The 26,819-nt window shown below is 42.2% G+C and overlaps 1 protein-coding gene across 3 annotated transcripts in view; it reads right to left on the bottom strand.

Moving 5' to 3' along the window:
- Positions 1–26,819, bottom strand: part of LOC119969227 (ribosomal protein S6 kinase alpha-3) — a 123,769-nt gene that overhangs the window by 25,485 nt on the left and 71,465 nt on the right. For all 3 annotated transcript variants that reach the window (XM_038802555.1, XM_038802554.1, XM_038802553.1), the window contains 11 exons: positions 25,342–25,423; positions 20,838–20,918; positions 19,130–19,209; positions 13,895–14,001; positions 13,657–13,694; positions 11,397–11,539; positions 7,125–7,195; positions 6,939–7,027; positions 3,762–3,826; positions 2,835–2,937; positions 2,250–2,371 (listed from right to left, as the gene is read on the bottom strand). In XM_038802555.1, coding sequence (XP_038658483.1) covers positions 2,250–2,371; positions 2,835–2,937; positions 3,762–3,826; positions 6,939–7,027; positions 7,125–7,195; positions 11,397–11,539; positions 13,657–13,694; positions 13,895–14,001; positions 19,130–19,209; positions 20,838–20,918; positions 25,342–25,423 — 981 coding nt within the window. The remainder of the gene's footprint in view (positions 1–2,249; positions 2,372–2,834; positions 2,938–3,761; positions 3,827–6,938; positions 7,028–7,124; positions 7,196–11,396; positions 11,540–13,656; positions 13,695–13,894; positions 14,002–19,129; positions 19,210–20,837; positions 20,919–25,341; positions 25,424–26,819) is intronic.

The following is a 26,819-nucleotide window of genomic DNA, read 5'->3' on the forward strand; positions in this document are numbered from 1 at the left end:
GGAGCAGTGGCTAATACTGCTGCCTCACGGCACTGAGGACTCGGGTTCGATTCCGGCCCTGGGTCACTGCCCATGTGGAGTTTGCACATTCTCCCAGTGTTTGTGTGGGTTTCACCCCCACAACCTAAAGATGTGCAGACTAGGTGGATTGGCCATGCTAAATTGCCCCTTAATTGGAAAAAAAATTGGAGACTCTATTTTGAACGGATCATAAAGGGGCAAAAGGACCAGTTACAAGAGAGGTGGATTTAGATGTGACAGGAGAATGGAACATGTGTGAAGACAAAAGAGAAGTGGGTTGGAACAGGGGTGAGCAGAGTACGATATAACCTGTTAGGCTAGAGATGGATTGCGACCAGTGAATAATGGAATGGGAACTTAGAAGTTGAATCAGAGCAGTGGGAGGAGAGAAATGTTCCTTCTAAGGTGCACGCATGTGGCCATATTGCAATCTGGAATGTACTGCACATTGAAATAAAGAGGTCATTCACAACTTGATGGAAGTTCAGTAGCTTTATTTGTAAGCTCTCTAACAGAATGCAGGTGTTGTTGGCTAGGTCAGCATTAATGGTCCCTGCCAAATGGAGGTGGTGGTGGGGGTGACCTGCCTTCATGAACTGCAGCAAGGAAGGTAGCTCCAATATTTTTACCCAGTGAGAAATGAAGGAAGGAGATATAGTTCCAACTCAAAATGGTGCGTGGGTTGGAGGAGAACTTGCATGTATGTGGTGGTGTTCCCATGCATCTGCAGCCTTCGTCATTCTAGGTGGTAGCAGTCATTGGTTTGGAAGGTGCTGTTGAAGGAATCTTGGTAGTTGCTGCAGTGCATTTTGTAGATGGCACACACTGCTGCCACTGAGAGTCAGTGATGGAGAGAGAGGATTTTGAAGGTGGTGGGCGGGGTGCCAATCATGTAGGTTGCTTTCTCCTGGGGAGTGTTGAGCTTTGTGTGTCAGTGCTGCACTCGTCCAGGTAAATGTAGAGTATTCCATCACACTTCTGACTTTGCCTTGTAGATGGTGGACAGTCTTTAGGGAGTCAGGGGCGAGTTCCTCTCCACAGAATTCCCAGCTTCTGACCTGCTCCTTTAGATTTTAAAATGTAAACTGCCCACGGGCAAGAAAATAATGCTCAGGATGTTATGTACCCATCCACAATGAAAAGAATTAAGAGAAAACTGGTCAATTTAAAAAAGAGAATATTTACATTTACAAGTAACTTGCACATCAGGATATACAAGAAATTGGTCAATACATTCGTGTTGAAATTGGAATCCAATCAATTTTAATGGTATTGGGTAAATGACAAATCATAATTCACCTGGCGTACTGCCTGCAGCCACTTGAAAGATAAATAATTGCGTAAAGCACTTCCAGACACGTTCTACGGTGATGTAAAAACATATTATACCATTAGAGTATTAACAAATGCAGCTTCTCTGGTTTTAGAAATGGGCGTTATGCTTTCATTTTTTAAAAAATAGTAGGTATTTTAGTTGGGCACAGTGTGGGCTCAGACAAGCTCTGCTTTCGATGCCCAAATCTGGATTAATTTAATCAAGACGTGAAAGTGAACAATCTTCATGGGTTTTTGCCTTCCAGGGTGTATCCTATGTTCTCATGATCTAACGATGGTAGAATCAATACATCAGTAGATTGTGGCTTAGGTGATAAAGACAGATTAAATGGTCAATGGATAAGTGAAGGGAAGGCACAGAGCAGATTTACAATAGTTAAGCGTTTCCTGATTAACCTTTATGTTGAGTTGTGAAGACCCACACAAGGTTACTGTCATGGCTTCAGAGCAAATACCTCTTTTTTTTTGAAGCAAAGCGATGAATTAATTTTTTTAAAATTTCCATTTGTCATTTTAAGTATCAAATACAAGTTGCTGCCAATAAAACATGCATACATCAGCTACCCAATGGTGTTTATATCCTGCAGCCAATATATCCAAAATTGCTGATTATCTGTGACTGAACTGATTTTTGTCACTGCACTTGCTCCATGATGCAGTGAAGCTAATAACATAATACATGATAAAACAAAGTATTTTACTTCTATCACAAAATAATTTTCAAAAGAATTAGATGTGGAGCAACAATTAGGGCTAGAATGGGATTTATGGTCTAATTTGCCAACATTCATGCAAAAGTGACTGCAACTTAATGTGTCTGAGTCAGGGTATTAGCTTTGAATGAACCACTAGATGAACATTTTAATTAAACATGTATTGACTGTGTTTTTTACCTGTATAACTGGATGTACAGCTGTTTGCATGGGCTGGGGTTCTTCCTCGGAGGTAATAGCCACAAAACTGAATCCACGAAAGAGCTGATGAGCATTGGCACTGGGTGGAATACCAGGGGAATCTAAATAACATTATAATAGAGAATAAACTTCATTTGGGCCGTTTTCACACAAATGCAAAAAATTGCATTTAAATCAAAACACGACACATGTTGCAGCTATTTATATTACATATTATTACATATTCTAAGTGATCTTAGAAAGGTGGGGATCTTCAATTGAAGAAACTGGTCTGACTGCTGGTTGACGAACACTCCTGTATTGCATCCACAACTACTCTAGTAACACCCCCCTCCACACACCCCTCTGCCACACGAAAATCAATACATCTATAGGACAAACCCCCGCCCCCCCCACCACATGAAAATCAAAACATCTATAGGACAAAAAGTAACAGTAAGTTTTTGCATGTAGTCATGCTGTATGGAGTGTAATGCGCTACTGTCTTGAAGCATAAGTTGAACGGAGAGCCAAACAATAAGGGTTATGTACTTAAGATTTATAATTAATTATCAATATGATTACCTTTTGGTGTTTTTGCTGTAAACTCTGGATCAAAATAGAAAGTATCCTCTGGTCTACCAATTGCAGGTTTGAAAGGTGGCTGTATTTCTCTTCTGCACAATTTCTGAAATAAGCAATACGTTCATACGTACATGTTAATTTGAAATGTGTACGTAATATATTTGCATAAGAATGGAACTGAAAAGAAAATTTCTAAAATTGGATTAATTATGGGTTTGAAAATGCCTCCTCAAAAATCCAGAATATTTTAAGAAAGGGAATATGGTAGCTTACTTTGAATATCAGAAAACTTCAAACCAATTCTGCACATGCCCGTAGAATTATAGAATCTACAGTGCGAAGGAGGCCATTTGGCCCATTGGTTCTGCACCGGCCCTTGGAAAGAGCACCCTACTCAAGTCCACACCTCCACTCTATCCCAGTAACCCAACAACCCCACCCAACCATTTTGGACATTAAGGGCATTTAGAATGGCCAATCCACCTAACCCGCACATCTTTGGACTGTGGGAAGAAACCGGAGCACCCGGAGGAAACCCAGGAGGACATGGGGAGAACGTGCAGACGCCGCACAGAGAGTGACCCAAGCCGGGAATCGAACCTGGGACCTGGCGCTGTGACCCGTGGAAGATTTATTTCAGAAAAATGTGGGTGGGTGCATGTAGGGCAGGGTTCTTTGGCCTCCCCATGGTGTGTTTACTGGCAGCAGGTGACAGCCTTGTTGGCCAGTTCTTCTGGTCCACCGCTGTCAATGGGAATTCCCATTGAATCGACCCCACAGCAGGGGTGTGCTGTCGGCAGGATTGGAGGATCCCGCCCAAAGTAAATTATTTAATTTTACATTGAAAAACAAGAAAATTCATATTTTAAGATCATGCATAAGAAGTGTGACTTGAAAAAAATTGCATTAAAAAAAACCAATACTTACATTCCAATCAATAGTGGAAAAGAAAGCATGTCTCTTAATTTCTTCAACACCATCTGGACCAGCACCTGGCAATGTAATGAAAGCGTACAATTTATTTGTGATCTTTCTCCCTATGGACTCCCAAACACCCTCTCCCCTGCACAGCTGAAATCCTCCATTATAGTGGAAGGCGATCATTGGAAAAGTTAATTGAAAGGGAAAATGCAATTTCTATTCGAATAGTTTTGTCCCTTCCTTACTAATGCTGCCATCATGAGTTAGCTCTTAATTTATGAAATCACTACTCTTCATGCAATTCTTGCTCAGTATCACAGATACTCGAAGAAAACGTAACTAAACAGTGAGTCACTGGTAAACATAGTCAGCCAGTAGGTCGGAAAAACATTCTTCCGTTTCTGTTCACAAATTAGCTGTATTCAAATCAGGCTAGTTGCTTGAAGGTCTTTATTTCCTATGTTTAGTTAGATAGAGCAGGATAAAGATTGGTTGGAGACTTGGACGTAGAGATGGCAGATGGAATTTAATGCAGACAAATGTGAGGTAATGCATTTTGGAAGGTCTAATACAGGTGGGAATTATACAGTAAATGCCAGAACTCTAAAGAGTACTGACAGGCAGAGGGATCTGGGTGTACGGGTCTAAAGGTCACGGAAAGTGGCAACACAGTTGGAGAAGGTAGTCAAGAAGGCATACGGCATGCTATCTTCATCGGATAGGGCATAGAGTATAAAAATTGGCAAGTCATGCTGCAGCTGTATAGAACTTTAGTTAGGCCACACTTGGAATATAGTGTTCAATTCTGGTCGCCACGCCACTGGAAGGATGTGGAGACTTTGGAGAGGGTACAGAAGAGGTTTATCAGGATGTTGCCTGGTATGGAGGGTATTAGCTACAAGGAGAGGTTGTTCTCACTGGAATGAGAGTGGCTACCTGATAGAAGTCTACAAAATTATGAGGGACATGGATAGAACAAATAGTAGCTTTTTCAGAAGCTTTTTTCCCCAGGGTGGAAGAGTCAATTACCAGGGGACATAGGTTTAAGGTGCGAGGGGCAAAGGAGATGTGCAAGAGAAGTTCTTTTTCTTTTAAAAACACAGAGGGTAGTGGGTGCCTGGAACTTGCTGCCGGAGGCAGCTGTGGAAGCAGGTACGATAGTGACATAAAAGAGGCGTCTTGACAAATACATGATTAGGATGGGAATAGAGGGATATAGATCCCAAGAGTGTAGAAGGTTTTAAGTTAGACGGACAGTGTGGTCAGCACAGGTTTGGAAGGCTGTAACGCCTGTTCCTGTGATGTACTTTTCTTTGTTCACCCATCACAGATTATAGAATCATATAAACCTACAACACAGGATAAGGCCATTCAACTAGTCGTTCCAGTCTGTTGTGCTTAGTGCTATATATCCCTCCTTTATGCTGGTAATCTTGTAATATCCTCACCCATATAAATTTATTTATGGAGTCAGTTTTCACCACTTTTCATGCAAAGCATTTTGATGAAGAGTTAATAAGGAGAAACTGTCTCCATTGGCAGAAGGATGGGTAACCAGAGGACACAGGTGTAAGATAATTGGGGAAAGAGAGTCAGGGAGAGAAGAGCTTTAATTTGCACGGTGAGTTTTAATCTAGAACACACCGTCTGAAAGGATGGTGGAAGCAGATTTCAAGAGTAACTTACAAAAGGGAATTGGATTTCCACTTAGAGGAAGGTTTTGCAGCACCATGATGAAATGAGCAGAGGATTGGGAGTAACTCATCCAGAGAACTGCATGGACATGCTAGATTAAACTGCTACCTCCTAGATCATATAATTCTAGGCATAACCATCTTCAGCTGCTTCATCAATGTCCTCCCTTCCATCACAAGGTCAAGCGGGGATGTTCGCAGATTACTGCACAATGTTAAGCACAATTTGCAACTTTTCAGATATTGAAGCTGCATTCATTCATCCAGCCAAGTGGAGAGTATTCCATTACGCTGAATCTCCAACAAATCACATCCTGGGGGTTTACATTGATCAGAACCTGAACTGGACCAGCCATATTAATACTGTGACTACCAGAGAGGTCAAAGGCTAGGAGTCCTACAGCGAGTAACTCACCTACTGACTTCCCCACCCAAAAGCCTGTCCACCATCGACAAGGAACAAGTCAGGAAAGTAATGGAATGCTCTCCACTTGGCTGGATGAATGCAGCTCCAACAACACAAGAAGTTCAACACCATCCAGGAGAAAGCATCCCGCTTGAAGGCTATCTCCTCCACAAAACATTCAATCTTTCCACCACCGACAAACAGTGGCAGCCATGTGTACCATCGACAGGATACACTGCAGGAATTCATTACTGTTCATTAGGCAGCACCTTCCAAACCCACGAACATTACCATGTAGAAGGACAAGAGCAGCAGACACCTGGGAACCCCAACACATGGAGGTTCCCCTTCAAGTCACTCAGCATCCCAACTTGGAAATATATCAATCAGTTTCTTCACTGCCGCTGGGTCAAAATCCTGGAACATCCTCCCTAACAGCACTGTGGGTGTACCAACATAGAACAGTACAGCACAGAACAGGCCCTTCGGCCCTCAATGTTGTGCTGAGCCATGATCACCCTACTCAAACCCACGTATCCACCCTATACCCGTAACCCAACAACCCCCGCCTTAACCTTACTTTTTTATTAGGACACTACGGGAAATTTAGCATGGCCAATCCACCTAACCCGCACATCTTTGGACTGTGGGAGGAAACCGGAGCACCCGGAGGAAACCCACGCACACAGGGGGAGGATGTGCAGACTCCACACAGACAGTGACCCAGCCGGGAATCGAACCTGGGACCCTGGAGCTGTGAAGCATTTATGCTAACCACCATGCTACCCTGCAACACCTCAGGGATTGCAGCAGTTCACAAAGGCAGCTCACCACCACCTTCTGAAGGGTAACTAGGGATGGGAAATAAATGCTGGCCTAACCAGCGGCCCCACATGCCATAAATGATTTTTCTTTTGTTAAAAACGTTCACCTGCGATCTTAATCTGAACTATACATATTGTGACCACTATGCAACAGTATGGCTTTACATCATTTGAGGAAACAGTAGCACTGAAAAATATAGGATATCACCTTAGACAGACTGCACCATGTTGAATTATCGTTCAGTAATAGCATAAATACCTAGCCTGTTTCCAGGATTGCGTTTGAAAAGCATTCGCAATAGACTTTGGGAGTCTGGGCTCAAAAACTGTGGCATTCCTAATTTTGCTCTGCAATAATAAATACAAACAGTAAGAAACTTGGCAGAATAAAACTTATTATTCACATTAAATAATTACAATATTTATGGAATTACTTGTTACTTACTTCAGTATCATCGTCATAGTGTCCTTTCTGTCCTTTCCTTGAAAGGGCAAGGTGCCTGTAAGCATCTCAAACTAAAGACAGAATGTAGTCAAAATTTAATCGAGCACCATTTTTGAGGAAATTAGAAATAAACGTGACAATGTTTAACCAGTGCTATAATCCAGAATGTAGCATTATTTGAAACACAATAACATAAGAAATAAGAGAAAGCAATGTGGCCCAACTGTTTGCAGCTTATGTCCTCCTCACAGTTTCCATTCCCTAGCATTATATCAGCAAACTTGGAGACATTACTCTGTCCCTTCGGTTAAGTCATTAATATAGATTGTAAATAGCTGAGGTCCTAGGACTGATCCTTATGGTGCTCCACTCATCACAACCTGCCAATTTGAAAATGCCCAATTTATCCCTACAGTCTACTTCCTGTCTGTTAACTAATTTTCCATCGATTCTGATGCACCATTCCCAACTCCAGGAGACCGTATCTTGCTTATTTGCCTTTTGAAATCCAGCACGGTAGCATAGTGGTTAGCACAAATGCTTCACAGCTCCACGGTCCCAGGTTCTATTCCCGGCTTGGGTCACTGTCTGTGTGGAGTCTGCACGTTCTCCCAGTGTGTGCGTGGGTTTCCTCCGGTTTCCTCCCACAGTCCAATGATGTGCAGGTTAGGTGGATTGGCCATGCTAAATTGCCCTTAGTGTCCAAAATTGCCCTTAGTGTTAGGTGGGGTTATTGGATTATGGGGATAGGGTGGAGGTATGGGCTTGGGTAGGGTACTCTTTCCAAGAGCCGGTGCAGACTCGATGGGCTGAATGGCCTCCTTCTACACTGTAAATTCTATGAAATATACCACATGTCCTGGTTCCCCTTTATCCATCCTACTGGTTACATGTTCAAAAAAACTCTAGCAAATTTATCAAACAGGATTTCCCTTTTGTAAAACCATGTTGACTTGTTCTAATCACATGTTTTTCTAATTGTAGTGCGAATACTTCCCCAATAATACGATTCTGACACTTTCCCAATAACAGGCCTTAGTTTCCAGCTATCTGTCTCCTTTCTTTCTTGAATAGTGGTGATATAATTAACTTCCAAGTTAGAAATTATACCTTGTAATACCACTTATAGTGAACAATACCTCAAAGAGAGAAGTATTGCAGTCAAGGGAGACTAAGACATTTAAGTGGAGAGCTCAAGTAGCCTTGGGATAGATTGATTAAAACAGCTATCAGCATCCATTGGAATTTTCACTGTACTGAAGCATAGGAACACAAGTTGGCCATTCAACTCTGAGCCTGTTCTGTCTTTCTATTACAACACTGCTTAACTATACCTCAACTTCATTTCCCTCCTTTCATTCCATATCCCTTAATCATATATCCCTTAATCACAGAATCCCTACAGTGTGGAAAGAGGTAATTCGGCCCATTGAGTTTACATCGACCCTCTGAAAGAGCACCCTATCTCGGCCCACTCCCCAATCTTATCTCTGTGACCTCACCCAACCGTTGGACATTTAGGGACAATTTTAGAATGGCCAATTCACCCAAGCCGCACATCTTTGGACTGTGGGAGGACCGGAGCATCCACAGATATGGGGTTTAATATCCTTAAAAGTCTCAGTTTCAAATTTTTCAATTGTCCAAGCCTTAACAGCTTTTTGGGGAAGATTGTTCTAGGTTTCCACCTACCTGTGTGAAGAACTTCACAGCATCACTTGGGAAATGCCTAGTTTCAATATTAAAGGTTATGCACTCCTGTTATGGGCTTATTCTCCAAAAGGAAATAGTTTCTCTTTATCAAACTTTAATCCTCTTTATTAAGTCAAGTGGTTCACACGTTAATTTTTTATACTCAAAGAAATTACAAGCCTAGTCTATGCACCATGTCCTCGAAATTTAACCCAGCGTTTTACACAACTGTACCATAATGCCACTCTTTTGCATTACAGTCCTTGGACAAAGGATAATATTCCATTGGCCCTTCTAAAAAAAATAATTTTGTACCCGATTATTTATCGTCAGCAATTTCTGTACATGGACCCATAAGTCACTATTCTACAGTTTGGTAGCTTCTTATAGTTTCTGATCTGTCTTTCTGGAATCCAAAATGGTCGACCACATGTTTCCCCACATTGTTGCAGTTTTAGCTCACTTGGCTAAATCGCTGGCTTTTAAAGCAGGCCAGCAGCACGGTTCGATTCCCGTACCAGCCTCCCCGGACAGGCGCCGGAATGTGGCGACTAGGGGCTTTTCACAGTAACTTCATTGCAGCCTACTCGTGACAATAAGCGATTTTCATTTTTCATTTCATTTAATCAGAGTTCAACGACCCCAGACAGTCTGGGCATCAGGTGCTGCTACTTCAGGTCCATATCTTGAGAATGAAAGCAAGGGCACAATCAGCTCCCTAAAGCATTTGGTTTCTAAAATGCACAATTGTGAAATTCTAGCAATGGCAAAAGTAAATGTTAAAGCTATAAATAACTAAAAAATTATGCAGAAAATTAAAACACAACAGAAGTGATGGACAAAACGTTGAACAGAGGGGGAACTAACTGGAGAATATTTTCAGAAATGAAGCTTAAAATTTGAACACTTCATAGAATTTACAGTGCAGGATGCGGCCATTTGACCCATCAAGTCTGCACTGGCCATTGGAAAGAACACCCTACTTAAGTCCAAACCGCCACCCTACCGTACCTTTTTGACTAAAGGGCAATTTAGCATGGCCAATCCACCTAACCTGCACATCTTTGGACCGTGGGAGGAAACCCACACAGAACGTGCAAACTCCACACAGTCACCGGAGGCTGGAATTGAACCCGGGACCCTGGAGCTGTGAGGCCGCAGTGCTAACCACGGCGCCACCGTGCCGCCTTCTTGTAACTGCAAACTAGTTCAAGGAAATCAAGGTGGAGTGGATAAAAATGTATTCCCTGTTTGAGTGAAAACAACGGAGTGAATAATTTATAAGAGCATTATTTCTTTACAGTAAATACAGTCTAAAGGGAATATATTAAAAATGCTTACCATAGCGGGTGGAGGCGGCTTCGTGCAGGGCCACCAGTTTGGCAGCCCTGGTCACGGCTCCCCTACCGCTGTCGCCGGCCGGTACTCCACCAGCCCGGTAGTGGGGACGACCCTGCCGATATAGGTCCAGTGGAGGAGGCATGTAGGAGAGGTGGGTGCGTCTGTCTGGGCTCCAATATGTGATAACCATCGGTTTGCCTCTGGGAGCATGGATGGGGGTTTCGAGCATGGCGGCGGGCAGGGGTGGGGAGGGTGGGCGATATGTTCCTGGAGGGGAGCTTTGCGAGTTTGAGGGGCTTGGAGGAGAAATTTGGCCTGGTAAGGGGAAACGATTTCAGGTATCTACAGATGCGGGACTTTGCCCACAGACAAGTCCCATCCTTCCCACACCTCGCGCCAATGGGGATCCAAGACAGAATAGTCTCTAGAGGGGAAGGAGGAGAGGTTAGAGTCTCAGATATTTATACGGTGCTCATGAAGGGGGAAGAGTCCCAGACGGAGGAACTGAAACGCAAATGGGAGGAGGAGCTTGGCGGCGGTCGTTCACCGGGCCCACATGACGGTAGCTCGGATGAACAAATTATTTCGGGTAGAGGATAAGTGCGCTAGATGCGGGGGAGGACCGGCAAACCATGTTCACATGTTTTGGGCATGTCTGATGCTGAGGGGGTACTAGGAGGGATTTGCGGGGATCATGTCCCAGGTGCTAAAAACAAAGGTGGTGATGGGTCCAGGGGTGGCAATTTTTGGGGTTTCGGAGGACCCGGGAGTCCAGGGTGAGAAAGAGGCCAATGTTTTGGCCTTTGCTTCCCTGATAGCCCGGCGACGAATACTGGGCATGGAGGGATTCAAAACCCCCGAAGACTGAGCTATGTTTCGGACATGTCGGGTTTTCTTGGTATGGAGAAAATTAAGTTCGCCTTGAGGGGATCTGTACAGGGGTTCGCCCGAAGGTGGCAACCATTCATCGACTTCTTCGCAGGAGAGTGAACGTCAGCAGGGGTGTGTGTGTGTGGGGGGGGGGGAGAGATTAGAGTAGAGTAGGAGGGATAAATAGGCGGGTAATGTCAATGGGGGAGGAGCGGGCCTGTGCAGTATGGTTTGATTGAAGTATTGATTCTACGTTGTTATTTGCACATTTTTGCCTTTTTTGCTTTCTTTTTGTTGTTGTCTGTAACTGTTTACAATGCCGAAAAATACCTCAATAAAATTGTTTGTTAAAACAAAAAAAATCCTTACCATGAGTACACCAAAAGACCACCAATCGGCACTCTGAGTGTGACCTCTTCGGTTGACTACCTCTGGCGCCATGTACTCCACTGTACCACAGAACGAATAGGCCTTCTTCTCATGATCGATAGACTCCTTGCTCAACCCAAAATCTAATTTTAAAAAAAATTATTTTAAAAAATCAGATGCCAAAATCCATAAATTTGGTGAAAGGTATAGCCAGGAGAAGTCGCTTCAAATAGGGGAAAACAACAGAAAACTGGTTATGGGGAGATACGGCCAGAATAGTTATGTAATCATCCACAATTAGCTCGTGGATGACAAGGGCCTTGTTCACAAGTGAACAAATATCCTGAAGGGTGTTGTAGAGGCACCGTGGTATCCGCTGGCAGAGTTCACAGGGTCAGCACTGTGAGGACAGAACTTGACGAGAAGGAGATTGGCAATTAATGGGCATGCTCGACAGGAAGGTCAGCGAGAGACTAGCGAGAAGCAGTTGGTACTTATTAAGGAGGCAGTGACCAATGCCTCGCTGGACCCTCAAGGATGCAGAGGGAAGCTGTTACCTTATCTAAGAGAAACTCAAGCCAAGGATGATAGCACGAGAGTAGGAAGGTCAAATAGTGTTGAAGGATTGGATAGAGCTAGGGAGGACAGAGTACTCGAGCAGTGAAAAATAAAAGGAGCCGTGACAACACTAGAAAGGGGTCCATAAATGGTGAAAAGAATAGTCGTAAAAGAAAAGGGGAGATAAGTTCGGTAATAGATATGATGGGTTTCAATTTAGAGCAGCAGTCAAAAGGTACATGCCAATCAACCTCAGGGAAAACAAGTTATACGGGCCAGATTGCATAAAAATTACTAAAGAACATATATTGTGGCAGGAAATAGAGGGAGGGGAGATAATGTTCACTTGGTGGGAAAAAGCTGAGGTCAATTGGGTTGCATTGGCATGCAGCATCAATAAACGGTTCATATTCAGAGACAGGTGCAGCAGGCGAATGGAGCCCAGAAGCTTCTTGAAAGTGTGTGTGTGTGTGTGTGTGTGTGCGCGCGCGCGTGTGTGTGATTTCCGATGGCTGGAGGGGACCATGCTCACCTAGAGACCGGGGCACCCTTTCAAAATGGCAGCCTGATCTCAGAGTTTACCTTCCCAGTGTGAAAAAAACATCTATGTGGGCTAAACCGGTAAGAAACTCCCCAGGGCCCAAAAAAGTGACGAAGTGTCAGTGAATAGCAGTGAGGAATTCAGCAGCAGAGCCTGCAGGAAACTCTCTGACAAACCCGGCACAAGAGAACTTAAGAACATTTTTTAAAAAAAAATAATTTTTATTAAGATTTTTACAAAATATAAACATCACAACAATATTAACAACACAACCACGGTAAAAACCCAAGAACAACACCCACCCAACTTCAAAAGCAACTGCAAACAAAAGAAAAAACAAAAATACACCCAAACAACAAAAGGGAAAGAGATAACACCCGCCACATCCCACAAATCCATGCACACAGTTCTCCCTCCCACCAAACCAAACCACCCACCCCCTCCCTCCCGGGTTGCTGCTGCTGCCGGCCTATTTCCCTACCGTTCCGCCAGGAAGTCCAGGAAAGGCTGCCACCGCCTAAAGAACCCTTGTACTGATCCCCTCAGGGCAAATTTCACCTTCTCCAATTTAATGAACCCCGCCATATCATTGATCCAGGCCTCCTCGCTTGGGGGCCTCGCATCCTTCCATTGGAGCAAGATCCTCCGCCGGGCTATTAGGGACGCAAAGGCCAGAACACCGGCCTCTTTCGCCTCCTGCACTCCCGGCTCCACTGCAACCCCAAAAATTGCGAGTCCCCAGCTTGTCTTGACCCCGGATCCCACCACCCTTGACACCACCCCCCCTTCCAAAACTCCCCCAGCGCTGGGCACGCCCAAAACATATGGGCGTGGTTTTAAGAACATTTTAAATTGAATTCCGCCCAAAGTCTTGAGGTACAGGAAGCAGAATTTAACAAAAAAAGCCAGTGCCCATGACGGTTATAGTTCGGGGATGTGCAGTGGCAGCTCAAACTAGAACTCACAATTAGGGCTAAAATGCACCCATTCTAAGAACCAGTGAAACTGAAATACCAGAAAAGGATACAATTGACTGGTTGGGGGGGGGGGGGGGGGGGGGGAGTAGGAGCAGGAGCTAAGGATGTGTCAGGTGGCCATGGATGCGGATATAAGAGCAGCAAAGCAAAACTAGTAGAACGCATATTAACGAATTTTACCCACCTGTCAATTTAATATGACCTTCTTCATCCAGCAAAATACTGAAAGAAAACAATTACACTTAATTCCTTGAAAAGATACTTTTCAAATAAAAATTCACTAAGTTAGCAGTTCTGGCAAGCTACATTCCTATAAGAGCCATAGGAAAAAGTAACTTCAATTTTTATAATGTATATGAAGCACTGACTGGCATACAAGTGCTCAATGGAAACTCAATCCAGGTTGAAAATTATAAACTTACTTTTCTGGTTTTAGGTCTCTGTAGATAATTCCCAGACTGTGTAGATGATCTAAAGCAAGTGCCAACTCTGCAAGGTAAAACTTCACATCCTCTTCAGTGAACATAACCTTGAGGATATAATTTATGTTGCATATTAAAACAGATTTATATAGTCCAAACTCTTCAACATTATTCAAAATTCAAGTGCAAAAACCAAGGGAATGTTTGGTACAATAACCCAACTTCAGTTTATTAAGACATTTTGCTATAATTTACCTCACCCACTAAAAAAAATAACAAGTTATTGAACAATAAACATCTCCAACTGCAGACACCAGAGTAATTATGTAGAAACAAACAGGTAATTGGGACTAAGAACTTCCACTTACACAAATGTCTTGGAGACAAAAATTATCCAAACTGGAAAGAAGGATTAAGGGGGGAAACTGAAAGGAAGATCAATGCAGCTGTTTTTGAGGATGGCAGGGAGAGCAATTTATTGAGAGTCTTGTGAAAAATTCAGCCAAATAGCTGAAGGTTGTGAAGCTGGAATGAATGGAGGGTAATGGGAGGGTGAAGGGGGGGTTAGTGCAATGTAAGCCACAGTTGGAACCACGGAGGGCTCATTTCAAAGGTATGAGGGTATGCAAACATAAAAGAATGATTCATAAGTGACAACAGGGAATTTTGAAATCCATCCAATGATGATTTGCAATTGCATGGTAATCAGAGAAACAAAATTCCATCATTTCCTACATTCTTAGGCTGAGGGATGCTGGGAAGGACATGTATATTAAACATCCTTAGCGATCAAGCAATACTTTTATTCTGGGACTCAGAATTTACATAAAATTTAGACTAAAAATAATTGAAAGGCGCGACTGAATAGGGGGTAGCAGGTTCGCTCGCATTTTCCATTACAAAGTAACTGTAGGAACACATTTAAACACCACTACACAGTGAGACAGGGTTATTTGCTGACAAGCAGCCAAGTTGGATTAAGCAAAATACAGGCAGAGAAGCTCATTATTGGAGTAGGGCATATACATGGATGGTAGACTGGCAACCTGGGGGAAGTCTCAGAGAACATCCAACTCCCGAAGGGCACCTGCAGCTGCGTGCCTTTCTCTGCAAGAAGGCAAAACGTTCCCCTAGAGACCCGGACACACTTTTGGACACAATGGTAGGGCTGGGCTGGTTAGAGCATGCCGAACATTTACAGATTACTCATGGAAAAAGGCATGCATGAGCGGGTTCCTCCTGGAGGCGGAGGATAAGTGCGAGCGGTGTCGGGGGAAACGGCCATCCACACCCACATGTTGTGGTCCTACCCCAGACTCAGAGCTCTGGTCAGGCTTTTTTGAGGTCATGTCCAGTGTTGTGGGGGTTGAGATGGAGCCTTGTCGATCTGTGGCGGTCTTCGGGGTGTCAGAGCATCCAGAGCTCTATGATTGCCAGGCGGAGACTTCGACTAGGTTGGTAGTCAGTAGGCCTCAAGAGTAGCTCTCAAATCTGGCCGAGTTATTCCACGATACATGGAAGTTCACAAACCTTTGAGGACCTTTTCGCAACCAGCGACTAATTGGGCTGGGGTGCAGGGAATACTGCTACGATAAAAGGGATCTTGCGTACAGCAGATGAGAGACAGGGAGGAAGGCTACTTGCAATCCCCCCCTCCCAAAACCAAGGAGGCTGACCATTCGAACCTCACAGGGAAAGTGACAAGCTGTTGCACAGATGTTTGAAGTTGCTGTTGCTTGGTTTCTTCTTTTGTATTCTTGCCAGTTTCTTGTTGTGTATAAATGTCACTAAATGTTAAAAATCCCAACAAAAACATTTTTCAACCAAAATTACTGGAAGGGAAAATTCCAGAATGGAACCTTGGCTCAAAAGACCATAGGCTGGATTCTCCGGCGGCGGGACCCACCGCTTCGCCTGCAGCGCACACATTCCCGCGGATTTCCCAACTGCGTGGGGGTGGCATAACGGGAAACCCCATTGGCCGGCTGCCAGGATGGAGGGTCCCATTGTGGGCCAGGGCGCACCAGACCCCGGGTTAGAGAATCCCTCCCCCATAACTTTCACTTTTTATAAAATAATACATGGAGGAACAGAGTCACAGGACCACTAATTAATTTTAACAATAATTTTTTTATTAAACATGAGAAGTTTTTACAGTACTCCTTTACTCCCCCTTACCTTAACAAATACACACAGATCTTACTAACATAGATTACAAAATACATCTTAATCTACAATGGTCTCATTACCAAAGTCCCTTCAAGCACACAGATTGGTTGTGGTCAAATACACACTCCGCTCAGAACCAAGTTAGTGCCTGTCGATTTCTCCTCAAAATCCTCCTCCCCGCCCAGATGATTGCCACATGAGATTTTCCAAACTCAAACTCCCAAAATACACTTTAAAATCTAAGGCTTTCCCTTAGCAGTGTGCATTCCAAAATCCAGTCCAGGTTTTCCAAATGATACTTTTAAACAAAGCTCCCGCTCTACTTTTAACAGAATTCAGTCCAGGATTTACACCAATTCCTTAGGATTTATTTGTCTTGACTGCTGCACAAATTGTTCACAAATGCTTTAGGCTCTAGTAAAATGGTATCAAATGTTTAATTTACCTCCAAAGTCTGCTGTCCCACTTGACATGTGCAGTTACCTCTGCAATTACCTAACGCATAACACTGTTTACTCTTCCTGGAATGCTTCAGAATAATACTTTGATCTGTTTGTTCTTCAGTTGTCTTTTAGACATTCATTCTGTCCCAATTCCATAGTTATCTCGATGGCATCTTGTTCCTTAGGAAACCTGCAACTTTGCAACTCCCTTGTCCTGTCCAGCTTCTCCTGGCAGATTTGAGAGATGTCACACCCCCAGTATCCTGTCTCCAACTGCAATGAATCCAGCTAAAACTAAGATTTGAAAGCTTTTTCTACTTTACAAGAGCCTCCAGTTGCTAAACAGTAATTGCTACTTCTATTTACTCTTCACGCCACAGCCCTCTCCAAGGACAATAGAAACACAGTTGGAATGTAACCAACCCCCACACAAACACCTTTGTCCAACATGAATCCAACTATAGCGTTTACCCTTCCAGGAACAGAAATATTACATTAAACACACTTAGAACTGCACCATATTTCCAATGTTTACCAGTATAAATATAAATCCCTTAAAACTACCTTTGTTTTCTTAACACAATATCAACTTATCCTTTAATCGGTGATGATGAATCTAGGAATTTCATATTGCATTATATGCATCTTGTGCAGTAATGGTTAAAAGCCTGGGTTATGGTGTGTATCTGACTGCTGCAGTATGTTTTTTAAAATTCTGGTTTGAAAGGCAGCTAGTATTTGGGGCAACAGAGGTGTAATTAAAATATCATAAAATATCATAATGCATTCCAATCATGTACATTATTTACCGGAATAGGACTAATAGAATTTTTTTATAGAAAGACGACTCCCTGGGGGGTAGATAATTAGAGACAATTGTGTTTAGCCGTAGTAAGATGGTCATAACCCATTTAGTGGGATAGGAATGATGTAGTTAATGGGAGAAGCCAGGGACTGAAGCAGTCAGGAGTTGAGTTTAGTTTAGATCTGTCTGGGAACAGACTAGCAGCTCTGGAGAAATAATTTAAAGAATTTGACTGTGAACCGAACAGGAGCTTTTTGCCAAATGCTGGGAAGTTAAATAATATTTTGACAGTGGGAAAAATCTGCAAACTGGTTCCTGAAGGATCTCGCTCTCTCAAAGCAGTTTATCCAAGATGTCATTGTCTTGGGGCAGCACGGTAGCTAGCATTGCTGCCTCACTGCACCATGTTCAATTTCGGCCTTGGGTGACTGTCTGTGTGGAGTCTGTATGTTCTCCCGGTGTCTGCGTGGGTTTCCTCCGGGTGCTTTGGTTTACTCCCACAGTCCATTCTCCCAATATCTGCTTGGGTTTCCTCCTAGTGTTCCAGTTTCCTCCCATAGTCTAAAGATGTGCAGGTTTGGTGGATTGGCAATGATAAATTGCCCCTAGTGTCCAGGATGTGCAATTTAGGATATAGGGTTACGTGGGGCATGGGCATGGGTAGAGTGTTCATTTGAATGACCGGTACAGACTCGATGGGCCAAATTGCCTCCTTCTGCACTGTAGGGATTCTATGATCTCTATACAGCAAGTATTCCTAGGTCAGCTAACTATTTTAAAGTGGCTTTTGACCAGATGGGTTTGCTCAATTGGAGATGAAAAGATAGCAGTTAGGAGAAAAAGGGTTTCATTTTATTGTTAAACATCGTTTAACTGGTAATTGAAAAGTATATTTTCTTGTATGATGTTAACAGGAGTTTAATACTGTGTTAGTAATAAAGTTTGTTTTAATATACCGTATCCACATTTGTGCGTGGGATCACTCCTGGAGCAAAGTGTGCTTAAATATTGGGGTCTCTATCCTTGTAACGGTTGGGGTCTGGTCCGGGATCGTAATTGTGAGGGCAGAGGGAAGAGCATGGAAAAAGTAACGGAAATATAGTCCTAACTGGACCTTGGGCAGTAAAGCAGAAAGGAAGGTACTTGCGCATTTAGATTTTGCAGGATAAGTTGATCTGAGGCATGAAACTGTTGATATGCTGCTTGAGGTCACACATTGTGAAATCAGCTTGCTTGCCTCTTACGTAAATAAAGATATGAAAATGTCAGACAAGAAAAATAAAATGCTGATCTGACCAGCCTGTCCCATATTGTTCTGATGCCTTACACATCAGGTCAAGATACTCTCTAGCTTCCACGTAGCAGCCGCCTGGAAGAGAGCAAAGCACAGATCAAAAACGCAAGGCCTATAAACATGGTGGGGACTGGAAATTTCCTCTTTGCTCATTCAAAGTAAATAGGTATTAGGAGACTACTTCTCCTAATACCTATTTACTTTGAACGAGCAAAGAGGAAATTTCCAGTCCCCACCATGTTTATTCAGCCCTTCGAGCCTATTCTACCATTCAATCAGATTGTGGCTGATCTCTTCCTGATCTCCAATCCACCTATCTGTTCCCCATATCCCTTTAACCAGTGATTGAAACTAGTCAAAGATGCAGCGAGTACATTTACTGAACCTACTATTTCAAGCTGCTACTCTGTCTTGAGTGGAGAGTTTTGGTGTTCCTATCAAAGCATTAAATATTCATTGTTCCTTTGATCGCTTTCTGCTCCGTCCGTATACACAAAAATGTATTGCACATGTAAAGTTCTTACCTCTTTGGATAGCCGCGTAAATAAGTCTCCTCCCCTGAGAAAATCCAATAGGAGGTAGAGTTTCCCTTCTGTCTGGAAAGCTTTAAAAAGATAGTGTTTTTTTTAAGGGCATGAGTTAAATGGAGTCATCAGTAAAGGTTATTTTGGTAATAAACCAGAATAGGTTCCGAGTGCTTCATACTTGTTAATGGCTTCTGCTGCCATTGGTCTTGTAAATGAATCACACCTCAGTTTTAGTCTCATCAAGTTATCACAATTGCAAACACTCAATCAATTTGAAGTTTAGAACAATTCAGTTCTGTAAACCTGCCAGATACCCTGTTTTTTGTTTTTATCAGTTAGCTTGCCATCATATTTTATGCTCCTACCCTCAATATTTTCTCAGATTTAATATCACTGATCATTCCCATAAACATCCCATAGCGCAGAGTACATTTTTTGTACCCATTATCTAGGTGAATCATGACATCCAGGAACAGTATCAGAGAATCCTTGGACTGTACATCAATTACGGAATGAGTCACAGGACCTCAGTATCCACTTCTCTTCAAACTGTAATATGCACCATCAGAACAAGGCTTAGTGTCTAAACCAAGGCTGTTGGCAAGTGAATAATTATACAACAATGCTTCAAATAAAGAAGCGACTCATTTTTGCTGTACAATATACCAGCAATACCAAAAGAAGAATGACGGGGGATCTCACAGAGACTTATAAAATTCTAACAGTTTAAGACAGGGTAGATGCAGGGAAGATGTTACCAATGATGGGTGTGTCCAGAACTAGGGGTCACAGTCTGAGGATTCAGGGTAAACCATTTTGGACAGAGATGAGGAGACCTTTCTTCACCCAAAGAGTGATGAACCTGTGGAATTCATTACCACAGGAGGCAGTTGATGCTGAATCATTGAATATATTCAAGAGGCAACTAGATACAGCACTTGGGAAGAAAGCAGTATTTTATTCAGTGTCATATCCTTCTGCGGGTACAGAGACTCCACAGCCGGGCTCGCCATGCTGACAAGTGGCCAAATGAGACATCTGCGTCTCATAATAGTGGCTGCCTTTGCCTGCGGCCACGACTAGGAATGCAGAGCAAGGTGACCTTCAGTTCAAGGGGTGGAGGAGATGGAGCTGACTGTTGTCTGCATATACAGAGAACCTCACATCTTTACAGATGATATCACCAATGTAGAGGAGGCCAAGACTAGATCTGTAGAAAACCTGAGAGATAACAAAGAGTGGGATGAGAAGCTATTTTCTAGTTACAAGTCGATAGATAAGAATGGAGCCAAACTTTGGCAGCTCCATCTGCTATGTTCATCTGAGATGGCATATGGAGTCACAATATAATATCTCAACTGACGACAGCACCTCCAACAAAGCACTCCTTCAGTAATGTTGAATTTTGGGCTGAAGTCCCAGAGAGGGAATTTTAATCACAATTCTCCAAATACAAGGCAAGAGTGCTGGCTTACACTTTGGACTAACGGACTAGAATGTGTCAAACAATAACAATAGAAGCAGGAACTACCTCCAAAAAGTCCCAAAGCTCTTGTGCTAAAAGCTGTCAAACACAAATAGCTTCAGCAACTACCAAGTGGTTACCGATAACAACTAACTCCCATTCAGATTTACCAAGATTATTGCAATTTATATTTTATATCTTTTACACAGACTTCACTTTCTTTAGAAAAAACAAACTCACCATAGTGTAATTTGACAATGAATGGATGATTCACTTCAACTAATATGTCACGTTCCATTTTAGTCCGAACTCGGTCTCTTACTGAAATGAAAGATAAAATAACCAATGCAAATTTTATAAATGCTTTAGTTAGTGGTAACACAAAATTTACACATGTTGAAACACTACTGATATCACTAAATAGAGTAGAGATGTGGTGGGTGAAGAGAAAGAATGCAAAATTTCTGCTACTGTGTACGAAAAAAGTGCTTCCAGATTTCATTCCTCCTTTTAGTGTTTTAGTTAAAATCACATTTCCTTGTTCTTTATTCACCACCAGTGAAAACAATGTTATCGACTGAATTGAATCATTTTAATATTTTTAACAACTTGACCAGATCACTCCACAATCTTCTACACTCAATCATGGTTATAGCAATTGCTGCTTACTTCATGTAGAAACTGTAGATCATGTGAAGTGGGAAGTAGGAGAGATGGAAAGGTCATGGAGCCTCCATATTCTTTATAATCTTTGAGCATAAACAAAGTTGCCTAGTGGCACAGAAACTGTCCTGAACTGCTGAGTGGCAAGAATACTTGAAGTACTTGAACACCCCAAAGGTTTAAAATGACATGTTGGTACACCGACACCTAATATTTGAGGTATTTGTTTGGCATGATAGATTATAGGACTATATTTAAATTACTCATGTGAACTTGCAACGATACAAAACATAAATTCCTGAATTTAATGACAAATTTATTCACAAAACTACATCACAACTAGCATCAGATTTCATAATCATATGGGTCTTAGAATTGCTGTGAGTTTGCATAACTCAATACCAACCAGACCAAACATGTAGCATATTCATCACGGAGCAGATTGCTCTTCCTTGATCTATGTTCAGAAAATCATAGAAACCTCCAGCACAGGAGGAAGCCATTTTGTCCATCATGCCTATGTAAATTTCATGAAAGAGCCAAGTCCATATCACTATCTGTCCAACTGCCGTTTATATATTATTTATGGATTGCATCAGCTTTCCAGTTTAGGGGATATCAGATCAAAACAAATTAGTGAAAACAACTGTTCTCATCTCCCCTTCATTATAAATTTAGAGTACTCAATTATTTTTTCCCCCCAATTAAAGGGGCAATTTAGCTTGGCCAATCTACCTAACCTGCACATCTTTGGGTTGTGGGGGTGAAACCCACGCAGACATGGGGAGAATGTGCAAACTCCACACGGACAGTGACCCAGGGCCAGGATTCAAACCCAGGTCCTCAGCGCCGCAGTCCCACTGCTATCCACTGCGCCACATGCCGCCCATCATCCCCCCTTTATATACTTCAAATTTTTTATCCTCTTATTGGGTCACGTTTTAACCTTTGTTTCAAGGAGAACTTTTCCAACCTTTTATTGCAACTAAAGTCCTTGAACTCTGCTAACAACCTGTCATTTAACAGGTTTGTACAATTTCCAAGGTCTTTACATAGGGCCTAGATTTGTCTGCAATACTCCAGCTGAGGCCTAAACAATGAAGCTCTTGCATATCTTTTTGCTTTCATATTCCATTATTCTGTCATAAACACAAGTAACCCAGATACTTAAAAAAAAAGTATAGTCAATTTGCACCTCCACTTTAAGGATTCCACTGTATCTGCACAACAGCTCTGCTCATCTACACTTACAAAATCATGCCATTTATAGTTTTCTTGCTATTCAAATTAGTCCTGCCGAACACTTCATCATTCTCCACATTGAACTCGATTGGTCAATTTCTGCACATTTCATCACCCTGTATGCCATGCAAAAGTTTACAACTACACTCATTGAGCCTGTTACTTTGTCAAGTTTCATACCATCTAGTGGTACAGTGGTAGCATCCCTACCTCTGGACCAGTAGTTCCAGGTTAAAGTCCAATGCCAGCATTTGTTGACCACGGAAGGAGCTTTCAGAACTTGATTCAACGGGCTGATAATCAGCTCAGGATTCCTTCCACCACTTTTCCCCAAAAGGAATTAAAAATAAGTGTATGAAGATACACTAAAATCTGCAACCTTGAAAATGCTGCTCCCTCCAACCAAAATTTAGGTCATGAGAATAACTGACCCTTGGGAACACCAATGCAAATTACATCCCAATTTGAAAACCATCTACTCACCATTGTGCTTGGTTTCCTATTACTAAACTAATTATGCATCCTCCACTGCCATTTTCCCTTTAATTCTGTGGGCTGCCATTTTACCAAACCACTAGTATCACACTGTCAAATGCTGCCATAGGGCATAATTCTCTCAAAAAAATATGGTGTCAGTTTGGGCAGGAATCGCAGAGTATAGGAATGATCCAGATCGCATTTCACCCACACTTGGTCATTCTTTTGGAATTTGGGGAGATTCTCACTGAAATATCCCACATTTAGAATTTTATCTGGAGTGTGGAACTAAAGACGCTGGCAAGACCGGCTGCTCACGTCAGGGTGCTCTTTTTAGAATCCCTGCAGTGCAAAAGGAGGCCATTTGGCCTTCCAGTCTGCACTGACACTCTGAAAGAGCACCGCACCTAGGCCCACTCCCCCTTCATTTCTCGCCTCCTCCTCTCCTTCCCCCCCCTCCCCCTTCAGAGCCATGACTCCCCTCAGCACTCTGGCACTGCCCTTGGAAAACGGGCAGTGCAAAACCTGTTTTGGGGCTCTTCTGCTATTCAACGGGGATAGTGGGATCAGTGCTGGGTGCAGGCAGCCAGAGAATCGCACCCCTAGTCCATATATGCCACATCAACTGCACTGTCTTTTAAAAAAAATAAATTTAGACTACCCAATTAATTTTTCCCAATTAAGGGGAAATTTAGTGTGGCCAATCCACCTACCCTGTACATCTTTGGGCTGTGGAGCAAAGCCCAAGCAAACACGGGGAGAATGTGCAAACTCCACACGGACGGTGACCCAGAGCCAGGATCGAACCTGGGACCTCGGCTCCGTGAGGCAGCAGTGCAAACCACTGTGCTGCCCTACTGTACTGTCTTAATCAACATGCGCTACCTAAATTAATTCAATCTTGTCAGTCAGACATGATAACAAATACATGCTGGATCAACCCTTTCCATTCCAAATTAAAGTTTATTTTGTATCTAAGTGGTTTCCAATAATTTCCCCACTACTGATAGCCTGTAGTTTTCCACCTTTCTTGAACCATAATACAACATTAACAACCGCGCGAGTACTACTCTTGTATCCAGTGAACCCTGAAAGACTGCAACCAGTGCCGGTTATTTTTCTTCTTCCAGCCATGTAGGATGCGTTTCATCTGATCCAAGTGACTTTCCAACTTTCAGTATTGCTCATCTTTTTACAAAGTCTTCTCCATCTATTACTATCCTGTCCATTAACTGCCTTCTGTTGCAACCTTCAGATCATCTGCTTTACAGATACATGGTACTCATAATAGTTTAGCCTGTTCCTCCATCTCGACATGAAGATTTCCATCTGTAATAGGCACATTGCATGTTTATAAAATTTAATAAGGCTCAATTTAATGTTCCCTCCTAATCTTTTCTCAAAATCTCTTCAATTCTCTTCTGCAGTTTCCAAAATCCTCCTGTTATTACTCCTGTTTTATTTTTACTTTTATTTCCTGTGTCATACAGATGCATTAGTTTTGATGTTCTCCCCTTGTCCCTTCAAAAAGAATATGTCTAGTTTGTGCATGAACTCTTCACCAAATTTCTTCAATTGCCATTTATTGCTTTACCGTCTAATTGCTTTTCCCACATACTTTTACCACCTACAAATAGTGTTTTTTTTTCAATCCTTCATCATTCATTTGCTCATGCTTTCCGTCATCTCTTCCCTCCACACTCCCAAAATTCAAAAACAAAGACAAAATGCAGAATAAAAATCCCTGGAAACAGTGCTTTGTTACATCGGTGTTAAAATGTTACAGTATTTTCCATTTTCTCGCCAATATTCTTCACTTCGCCATTGGTGGTGCGGAGTACAATACAGGTACCAGAAATCAGAGTAATAATATACAACTGGCACATTTTCTACAGATAAAAAAGTATTTTACTAATGAAGTCTTACTGAGGGAAAAGCTTCCAGGGGAGGGTATCTGTCATTTTTAAACACACTGATAGCAATCGGGTACAATTTATCCCATATAACATTATATGCAAAAGCTATGGGGTTTAAGGTATTTGAAGCCTAGGCTGGTACCTTCTCTAGTACAAAGGTAGACTAAAAGACCAAAATAATTCACACAAAATCAATAAATTATGCTTGAATTATAACCCACATGACCCCCGCAATTCATTCATTAGCATTATTTCAACTTTAATAGAATGTGCATGTATATTCACAAATCAGAATTGCAAATATTACAAGTAGGTGGGGAAAAATGTTGCTTTATTCAAAGCAGGATGGGTTCACATCATAATATGGAATCAAAAACAGTGTCTTACGGGTAGTGCATGAAAGCAAACTCAGGAAAATCCTGTATTAAAGTAAATTAAATACTTACCTTTTAATGTCGCCTTTTTCAGCACCTTCATGGCATATAGTTGCCCAGCATCAGAACCATGGGTTTTCTTAACCAGAAAAACCTAAATACAGTGGGAGACCAAAAAAAGCACATTTTATGTAACAATCTGCATTTATATAGTATAATGTATAAAAGGCACCCTGCAGAGTTCATCAGAAGTGTGATCAAAAATCAACACTGTTCCAAAGGAAGATCTACTAGGAGTAACAAGAGGTTTGGTCAAAGAGGTATGTTTCAAAGAAGAGGATCTGCCAGGATGAAAGAGGCAGAGGATTTTTAAGGAGAACATTCCAGAGCTTGGGACCAAAATTTATTCAAATTTCTTTTTGGAGTACGAGTGACTTCTTTAAGTGGTTGGACTGCTTAAAATGTATGTGGTCCCGCAGGTACAGTAATTTAAAGCAATCAACTTGCATGTAGCCTGCACAAGACTTTTGGGTGATTGCGCAGCTTTGAGGGAACAGTGCTTGGAGCCCAAGCAGCTGAAGGCACTTCTGCCAATGGTGGGGTATGGCCTAATTGCAAAAGGAGTAATCGATAGTTATGGATAAAGCAACTGGATGATGGACTCTGAAACCAAAAGAGAAAATGCTGAAAATCTCAGCATATCTGGCAGCATCTGTAGGCAGAGAAAAGAGGCAATGTTTTGAGTCCAGATGACGCTTTGACAAAGGGTTATCTGGACTTGAAATGTTAGCTCTTTTCTCTCCCTCCAGGTGCTGCCAGACCTGCTGAGATTTTCCAGCATTTTCTCTTTTGGTAATAGATAGTTATGATTCAATCAAGCTCAGGTATGAGCAATATTGCTAAACTACCAGCCCCCCACACTTATCTCCTGCTGAAGTTAATAGCAAAACAGAATACATGATGCTAAGTGAACAAATACATTAATTTAACACATATTGGTACAGGAATAATGCTGATAAATAAAGAAATTGATCGTGCAGACTAGTTCATGAGAGAAGCATATAAATACCAGAAGCACAACTGCCCCACTGTTATCTATTAAAACCACAGTACTTGCATATGCTCAACAAGCTGCACTGAAGACCTTCTACAACCACAAGAATAGCATCTGCAGCAGTGCTGAGTAACTAAATGGAAGAGTTTGAGTTTTCTAGCTTTACCGTTACTTAAAGATTTCTGTGACGTTCAGTTTTGATAAAACTGTTATATCTACAATTTGAAGCTTCATCAATTCAGTCTCAGGAAAAGGGGATGGCTATTTGGGACTTAGATGAGGAGACACATTCTTGCTCAGAGGATCGTTTATCTCAGAAACTGTGAACCGCACAGTTGTTGAGCATATTAAAGACTGATATCAATAACAGATATAATTTGACAGTTATTCAAAATAATGGACAGATAAGGAGTTAATGCTCTAATTGATGGGAGGGCCAAAAACCAGAACACACCGATTTAAGGTAAATGGACTAAAAGTGACATGAGGAAAAAAC

The sequence above is a fragment of the Scyliorhinus canicula genome, chromosome 7 (assembly GCF_902713615.1).
Source record: "Scyliorhinus canicula chromosome 7, sScyCan1.1, whole genome shotgun sequence".
In the NCBI taxonomy this organism is placed as follows: Eukaryota; Metazoa; Chordata; class Chondrichthyes; order Carcharhiniformes; family Scyliorhinidae; genus Scyliorhinus; species Scyliorhinus canicula.